Below are 9,512 nucleotides of genomic sequence, written 5' to 3'. Positions count from 1 at the left end.
TTATGGTGTGTATCAAAATTAATTATTAATATAAAATATATATATTAAAATATAAATATATATTAAAAATAAATTAAACTATATATATATTTATACAAAAATATATTAATAAATAATTTTAATAGTTAACGAATAATATTTTTATATTTTTATTGGTATAAACTAACTAACCTCGCAGTTTTCTCTCGTTCCTTAGCAAAATCATATTAATCCCCGTCGGTCTTACACTGCATTAATAATCATAAAAATTTAGAAGTAGATAACTAAGAGATGGTTTACAAGAACTCATCTTTTCTTTTTAAACATAATAATAAAAGTATACATTCACACGATGTATATACCTAGTAAACCTTTTCAAGTCAAAATTAAACTGCAGTATATATATTACTAATGCAAGAAAAATGTCACTAAAGAATCTTAAATTTGCTGAGCTAGTAACGAACTTGTTATTATTATATAATCGTAATTAGTAAGAATGAAAGGAAAGGACGAAAGGTAAACGGTGGGTGGCTGTTGAGTGTTGACCGTTGAGAGTCTCACAGAGAGAGAGAAAGAACAATGATGTGATGAATGACGATGATATATTACTCAAATCACAGAACCACTTATTCTCTTTCTTTTCTTCTTCTTGGCAAATTATCAAACACCTACCAGGCACCTCCAATGTCACTCTTCATCTTTCTCTTCTTTCTCTTCCTCCTCCCGCCGCCATCGCTCTCTCAAAACGACAACGTAACATGCCCACTCAACACCACCCTCCTCACCACCCTAGGCGGCGGCTCCGAACCATCCTTCGACTCATCCTCAACGTGTCACAACGTCCTCCAAACCCTCCACCTCCTCCAAGCCGACTACCTCCGCCGCCAATCCCGCTTCGTTCCGCCGTTAAACTCCTCCGCCTCATGCTGGTCCACCTTTCAATCCTACATCACCAAATACGAACCCAATTTCGACGTTCGCTCGCGCTGCGGCCTCCAAACCTCCTGGATCTCCTATGGTTGCATGAACATCACCACCCTCCAACAATTCGAATCCGCCGTCCCCGCCGCAACCATCCAAAGCGTTAAAAGTAGCTGCAACCAGTCTTTGGATAACAACGCGCCCTGCGCCAGCTGCACCACCAGCTTGTCCAACTTGCAGTCCTACTTGAACGGCTCCACCGTCGGCAACGTCTCCGAGTGCAGGTCCTACACTTCTATCTACGCTGCTTATCTTGCTGACCCTACTGATACCGGCACCGCTAAGTGCTTATTCGGCCTTGATTTCTCTTCCTCCGGGAAAAGCAACAACGGTAAGACGGTTCTTATTGCTGTTGTTGTTTCTGTTTTCAGTGTTTTGGGGTTGGTTTTGTTTGGTGGGTTCTGGGGTTACTTGAGGTGGAAGAAGAAGAGGAACGAGATTACGAAGAAAGGTGGTGTTGGCATGGATCAGATTGGTTTGAGTTCTTCTGGATTGGACTCCATGAACCAGAGCACTACCTTGATTAGGTTCGGCTTCGATGAAATCAAGAGAGCCACCAGGAATTTCTCAAGGGATAACATAATTGGGAGTGGCGGTTATGGCAACGTTTACAAGGGTTTGTTGAACGATGGATCTCAGGTTGCTATGAAGAGGTTCAAGAATTGTTCTGTTGCCGGTGATGCTAGCTTCACTCATGAGGTTGAGGTCATTGCCAGCGTTAGGCATGTCAATCTTGTTGCTTTGAGAGGCTATTGTACGGCCACAACTAATTTAGAGGGTCATCAGAGGATTATTGTGACTGATTTGATGGAAAATGGGAGTCTCTATGATCACTTGTTTGGGTCAAGAGGGAAGAAATTGAGTTGGCCCCTTCGGCAGAAGATAGCTCTCGGAACTGCTAGGGGTTTGGCTTATCTGCATTACGGCGCGCAGCCGTCAATCATTCACAGGGACATTAAGGCTAGCAATATTCTTCTTGATGAGAAATTTGAGGCCAAGGTCGCAGATTTCGGGTTGGCAAAGTTCAATCCGGAGGGAATGACACATATGAGTACTAGAGTTGCTGGTACCATGGGGTATGTTGCGCCGGAGTATGCGCTCTATGGGCAATTGACAGAGAGGAGTGATGTTTTCAGCTATGGTGTCGTGCTTCTTGAATTGTTGAGTGGGAGGAAGGCTCTGGAGACGGACAGCGATGGACAGCCAAATGCACTGACTGACTTGGCCTGGTCATTGGTTAGGGAAGGTAAATCATTGGATGTTATTGAAGATGGAATGCCGGAACAGGGCGCGCCGGAGGTTCTTGAGAAGTATGTGTTGGTTGCTGTGCTGTGCTCACATCCTCAGTTGTATGCTAGGCCTACAATGGACCAGGTTGTTAAGATGCTGGAGACCGATGAGTCTGTGCCTTCGGTTATGGAAAGGCCAATACCTTTTACTGCTGGGAGGATTGATATTGAGAAATCTGCTCTAAGCAACTCAGGGCAGCTTTGTAGTCCAACCGGTTATCAGGCATTCACAATGCAGAGTAAACACCTTTCGGATCCTAATAAGCAAGAAGAGCTTAAGGAAGAAGAAGAGGGAAACTCTGAGTCCGGGACCATGAGCGTGGATTGAGGGCAGGGAAGTTGTTCAATCATCTACTTATACTGGTAATTTAGAACTTTGGACAAGAAAAAATCATTTGATTATCTTGAACTAGCTTAGTCTCGGCATGATTTCTTTGTACATTTTGATTTTGTATTTTATGATTGTTTAAGCGCGTTTTCTGCTTGTAAAGTAAAATATTGAGGTTGTACAAAATTTTGATTCTTTCTTAGAGTTGGGAGTGATGGCAATTGAGTATGATCAACTTTTGCTGCTGATTTTGCTGTCAGTTACTCAAATTGATCCTTTAGAACTAATAATACACACTAGAAAAATCTTAAAACTTACAATGTACAATTTGAGCAAGCATGTTCTAAATTTAGCTCAAATCTAAGTTAAAGCTAGTATATTAATTTTTACTGTAACTGTGGATCACCTTAGTAGTTCCTTAAAGGATAGCATATGGTTCAAGAAGTCTTTTTATTGTATGTTACAAAGTAATGAACTTACTCCAGCAGAAAAGATATCAGAGGAAATAGGAAAGTTAATAATCAGATAGGGTGCAACTAAATATGTGCTATTATGATGCTTGGTTGGATTATTCTTGTTGTTCATAATTTGGTAACTGATCTTTATTTTATTCGTACAAAAGAATTCCATTATTAGGCCATAAAAGAAATGCTGGCAGGGATATTAATATTAGTTAGCAATTCCATTATCAGAAAAAGTATGCTGATTCCCTTGTTTATTTAATAATAGGATTATAATTGATGTCGTTAACACAACCATAAATTAATGCCTTGGTTGTTACTTGTTAGACAATATAACTACTACTTACTTACCAGGCTGATGATAATAAATTAGGTAGAGGTGGTGACATTTTGGAACATTTAAGTGGTGTGTAATATAGCATATTTGACTCCAGGTGCATTTAATAATAATTAAAAAAAAAAGAGGCTGCCATGAATAATCAAATGAATCAGTAATCTCTGACCTCATTCTATATTCTATTTCCCTGCGAATTTTATGCCAAAATTAGTGTTGAACAGATCTTGAACTTGAAGGGGATTTAGTTATGATTGCATACTGCCAACAAATGGATGAGGATTGAATAATATTTCTTAGTAACATGGTATACCGAAACACTATTGTTAAAATACCAGTATTTCAGTTATTTTAACCGTTGATCTGAATTATAAAAAATATATATAATATATATTAATTGAAATCAACGGCTAAAATAACTGGAATATCAATGTTCCTTGATACACTTAAAATTTTTTCTATAATTTATTCTATTGAAAATAAATTAGTATTTTAATTTCTTTTTAATTAGTATTTATCCTATAATTATTCCCTTAAAAAACACAAATCTCCTCGTATCTACGAATATTCTTTGAAAATTTTTGGAAAAATTAACACAAAAGGGCATAATATAATTATCATACAATAATCAATTCAATATAATCCAACAAAATTCATAACATATTTATTATAAAAAATAGCATTTCAAAAGAAAAAACATAAAAACATATTCCAATATAATAATATAACATAATTTTTTGGGATGATACTGAACGTCGTAGTGATAGACTTAAGAGGTAGAGAAAGTGAGTTAGAGAGAGAGAGTTTGAATTAGAGGTAAGAATTATGGTTACTAAATTCAAGAAATGGATTTATGTATATATAAATTAAAATAATTTTATATTCGCGTGTATTTAATGGGTCACATAACGTGAATACTTATACCCGTGTCCCATCCATTTTTGCATGGCGGGTCGTGGAGATTTCACGGGTCCCTATCTAGTCCTAAAACGCAAATAATTTCCACAAATACTTGTTTCTGCTATTTTTGTGATTATTTCTATTCCTAGCATTCATTGGTTCGTGACGTGGAGTTATTTGAGCCACTTAGTATAAATAATCAAAGTCTAAATTATATAATTTTTTTAAAGTTATATGTATTCTTGTTATAACAATATATCATTTGTGTAACAACTGAAATTTAATTGTCAATAGAAAAGTTATATATAATATGATATCGTAATGACGAAATCAAATAAGTGTTTAATCAAAGAATTTAATATTTATATAATGTGATAAAATAAATTGAAATTTGAACTTAATCATAGTAAGTGTTTAAGTTTAAATTTTCATAAATCATTTCTTTTGTCAAAGTGAATTATGCAATAAAAAATTCATAAAGACATTATTATGCTCAAATAATAGAAATTAATTAATTAGTTGTAATTGATTTTATTTAATAATTTAAAAAATTGAATAACATTTTTTAAAAATATGCCAATCCAAATAATCTAAATTAAAAATACAAAGATATAACTAAATTATATAACACAACATAATATTTCTAAAAGTTTTTTTATAGTAAATCTAATGCCAATATATTTATCATTAGTGGTATAATAATTTAATTTCACAATTAATTAAATTTTGTTTTTTGTAAAAAAAAAACGCATTATTTGTTTTAAAAATATTTGTTTTTAATAATACTTTTCTAAATAATTCTTCGTTTCTTTCCTAAACTCTTTGTACCAGGGTAATATTTTTTTTTATTTAGAAAAATATTTTTTTGTTATTCATATATTTCATATGTGATTACAAAGTTGTTACCAATATATAGACCAAGAGTACGCTAAGAGTACGCTCGTTATGGAATAATATCCTAATAAATTACATTGATTTTTTCTAATCATCTTTGATATTTTTTTGATTTTGTTCCCTAATTATAATATTCTAATCATCTTTGATATTTTCCTGATATTGTTCCCTAAAAAAAATGTTACCATGATACAAAGAGTTTAAGAAAGAAAAATTATTTAGAAAAGTATTATTTTTGTTATTTATATATTTCATATGTGATTACAAGATTGTAACCAATATATAGACCAAGAGTACGTTAGGAGTACGCTCGTTATGGAATAATATCCTAATAAATTATATTGATTTCTAATTAATTTTAATATTTTCTTGATTTTGTTCCCTAATTATAATATTTTAATACTACGGAAAGAATTGCAACTCTGCTGAAACAAATAGTGAAATTCACCTGAAGTCACAGTAATTGAAAACGGGGGTGTCAATTTTTTAAACTGTTCGAACTCAACCTCCTTTTGCAAAATTGGCTGCTTATTGTTGGAAGGTAAGTTAATTCGTAACATTGATGTCATTTTGATGCACTGTAATTCATTGTGAAGAAATGGTTTTTCTTATTTTGTTGACAGGGAGTGCACTTGAAGAACAAGTGTATGCTAATATTATCTCCAGTTTCGGTTTATTGGAGGGGGATGCTCCCATAAAGTTACTGAAAATGACTTTTTATAAAGACGCCTACGTGGCATCATATTATTGGACATTTTTAGTGAACCGATTTTTTTAAAATTTTTTGATTAACCAAATTAAAACCAATTTTAATATTCTAAAATCCGGCCAGACCGACCGGTCTAACCGGTTCAATAAAAAACCGATTTGAAAAATAATCTGATCCACTTTCCAAACCCACCCCTTTCCCCTAACAAGTAACACCCGCCCATTTCCTTCTCCAATACGTGAATCATATATCATTATCACCTGAAGTCTGAACCCATAGCACCTTCCAAACTCACCCTACCAAAACCCTAAGTTCTCCCTGCAACTGTTCTGCCGCGGTGCCGCCGCCGTCCGTGCTGTCGGCGCCTCTGCTTCCTCTCTCGTAGTTCGGCGTCCTCCTTCCCCCTGTCCATATTATCGTTCTTATTCTTGCTAAAATTCAAAAGGGTCTCTTGTTGTTTCTTAGTCATGCTAAAATCCATGCTAAAATTCTGTTTGATTTACGAAATGCACGGAAAAATTATTATAACTGTAATATACCTTCCATGGTTGATGTTCGACAAGTATCAATCTGTGCGGTACGCATTTATTATAAAGTTCATAAGCTTGGCTTTTTCACCCACAGCCTTTCTTGGTTTGAACTATGATCTTAAGTCTCCAAAGTTTGAGGTCCTATCACATGCAAACTCAAGGGATTTCCGAGTGGCCTGAGGTCAAAATCTCTTGAATACCTTAACCTTAGAGAATGTTCTAGCATTCAGAGTTTCCCAAATGTTTTGGAAAAAGTGGAAAATATTTAAAATATTGATATAGGAGGGACTGCCATAAAAGAGTTTTCAAACTCGGTAGAAAACTTTAGTAGTATTGAAGTTTTAGTGTTGAGATCCTGCAAAAGTTTTGAGATTCTACCTAGCAATCCTACCATGTTTCAGAATATTGAAGATCTGAATGTGGAAGAATGTCCTCAACTTCCAAAACTCTTGTGGAAGGTATTAAAGGTCAGAATTGATTCGCTCCCAAAGTTAAGTAGACTAAATCTCAAAAGTTGTGATCTATCAGATAAGGATCTTGAGTTAATTCTCAGTTGTTTTCTCCAATTGAAATGGTTAACTCCTGATTGTATTGATGATCTTTCAAGCCTCTTGATGCTATATGTTGATAACTGCAATCAGCTTAGAGATATTTCAGTGCTTCCACCAGACGGATCAAACTCAAGCAGCGGGGTTGAGTGCAAACCATATCGCAGCTACTGCTTTGTCGTTAACCAATGTTTTTTTTTTAGTGTATTTTATTATTTTTAATCTAAAATATCACCTTATATTAGCCAAGTTATCTCACATTACTTTGATATATATTATTCTACTTTTATCGGTGAATCCGCCAATAATGAGATGTATACACCTATACACCTTTGGTTGCTCTGTTTAGGTAATGTCACTAAGGTAGCGTTTGTTATTGGAGATAGGACACAGAGACATGAACAGTTCATGTTTAAAATGTGTTTAGAAGCAGAGATATGAACACAGAACACATTGTTTCTGAGACAGTTTTTTATATTTTTGTGTAAACTCTTTTACGATAGGACAATGATGAACACGGGATTTAGAAGAGTGGATACGGACTTTTGTATAAATTTTGTTTTTTTTTTCCATAGATAATTTTTATTATTTCACTATTATCCCTTCTTTTTTTTTTTCTATAATTAGTCTTGGTCCCTTCAATATTTTTTTAAGTTTCGTCTGTACTCCTATGTACTCTCATTCTCTATTAAATTAGTTTGTACTTAAGGTAAAAAATTTAGAATCAATGATTATTTTAGTCATTTCATATAATACACAAACAATAATTTTTAGTGTTTCCATCTTATTATCTCTGTCTCAGTGTCATCCTCTGTCCTGTTTTTTAAAACAAACGCAGCCTAACATACCAAAGTGTACTGTTCCATGAATCCTAAATTATACACTATAAATATCCTCTCACGCACCAAATGTTTCAGGATAATAACAAAAATAAAAAAAAATATTCTAAGTGAAAGATATAAATCATTATAAATAATAAAAAGATCCATATATTTAAAAAGTCAAAGAAATAAGTGCAAGATATAAAGTTAACTTGTATTTTAATGAAAAATAAAATAGTCTAATTCAATCCATAACTTCTAATAAAAAAGGTAATAATGTCCTAAGTTTGCATGACAGATTGCTGCATCTTTTTATTCCAGTCAGTGATAGCAAGTTCCTCTATGATATCCCGCTTTGAGTTATTTTCGTCATTCACTAAATCCACAGCCAGACGCATTCTTGTGTAATCAGAAATAACCTAACAGACAGTAACAACGATATTACAAAATGGAACAAACATAATTTCATTGACAATGTTATTTTTCTTACCCATGTCTTATTACCAAGGTTCCAATAGCGAGTGAGCTGCATCCATTGAGTGACCCAAATACCACAGTTATTCCTTTGCCACAATTCAATGCACATGTTAACGAAGGAATATCACAAAATAACAAACTGCCAGAAAATTGAATTTTTACTTTAAAAAATGGTAAATTTAAACATACGATTTGGCAGATTGTTGCGGGACATCTGGTTCTCTGAATTTATACTTTGAAAATTGAATGTTTCTAAAGGAAGGTGTTTCACCAAAATTCTTCTCGGACAAAAATTCCTCTAGGTAATTTAACAAAGTGTTAATGACACTCTTACGCTCTGCTTCCAATGTGCCCTTTTTGAAAGAGTCCAGATATTTCACGACCCCGTTCAGTAAATCAACCACTATGAGAAACCAATGGCTATTGAGGTGAATTGGGACAAAAATCTACAACAATATTCAGAAAATAACCTTAACTATAAACAGTCATGAAATATTATTATATGAATTAATTGAAAGTTCAATAAAATTAACCAACCTGATGTAAACTGGCAAGGTCCCCCATGAAGTTATCCTTGATGTATTTCATTGTGCGGACACAGTTCTGTTTCGGGCTTAACACAATTTGCTGCCATGAATATTAAACTAAGTTAGGAATCTTATTATGTTTTCAGTCTACTTGGGAAAATATATTAAATTTGAAGGCTAAATTTCGATATGCCAAGGGACTTAACAGAAAATGTTGGTGGCAGAAACCATTGGTTGGCATGTATGTTTCCTTTTGGCCCAAAATGTCCTTTGGTGAGCATCGAACAAACTAAGGTAAGAACCTATAGAGTACAAAAAATCAGAGTTATTCTGCACCAATCCAAATTTGATACTTTTACAAGGATAATAAATAAATAAATAATGCAAAATTAATTCTTACATCACCAATTATTGGATTGCCGGGCATTATAGTCAGAAGAGTCTTGCGTGTGCCACTACAATGATCGTTTGGAACAAGCACTTCCCTAAATTCATAAAATTAGAATATTATACTATAGTGGTATAGTAGGTTATATAAAAATTATATAAAAAATTAAATATTAACTAAAAATAAAAAGTTAATTTTACTTATTCTGGATCTATATTTTTTCCAAATATATAGGCAGCAATGGCCAATTTTTTATTAAAAAATTTCATCTCTTTAGTTGGCCGAAATACAAGGTCTAAACACTATAAAAAAAATAGCAACAAAAAAAAAAGTTCAAAGTTAATTA

The 9,512-nt window shown here is 33.6% G+C and overlaps 1 protein-coding gene and 1 long non-coding RNA gene across 2 annotated transcripts; one reads left to right on the top strand and one right to left on the bottom strand.

Moving 5' to 3' along the window:
• LOC107645377 (probable LRR receptor-like serine/threonine-protein kinase RKF3) lies at positions 455-2,846 on the top strand. The gene has a single exon (XM_016349387.2). The coding sequence runs from the start codon at positions 571-573 to the stop codon at positions 2,575-2,577; it is 2,007 nt and encodes a 668-aa protein (XP_016204873.1). The 5' UTR covers positions 455-570; the 3' UTR covers positions 2,578-2,846.
• Positions 7,955-9,271, bottom strand: LOC107646247. Its single transcript, XR_002349610.1, has 5 exons — positions 9,179-9,271; positions 8,985-9,080; positions 8,441-8,878; positions 8,265-8,337; positions 7,955-8,193 (listed from the first exon to the last, which is right to left on the bottom strand). It is a non-coding gene; the product is annotated as an uncharacterized LOC107646247 (long non-coding RNA).

The sequence above is a fragment of the Arachis ipaensis genome, chromosome B06, assembly GCF_000816755.2.
Source record: "Arachis ipaensis cultivar K30076 chromosome B06, Araip1.1, whole genome shotgun sequence".
NCBI classification, from domain to species: domain Eukaryota; kingdom Viridiplantae; phylum Streptophyta; class Magnoliopsida; order Fabales; family Fabaceae; genus Arachis; species Arachis ipaensis.
This window is presented reverse-complemented; position numbering and strand designations above follow the sequence as displayed.

Excerpts from the sequence above, each read along its gene's own strand:
- LOC107645377 (XM_016349387.2), top strand. The coding sequence starts at position 571 with ATGACGATGATATATTACTCAAATCACAGAACCACTTATTCTCTTTCT.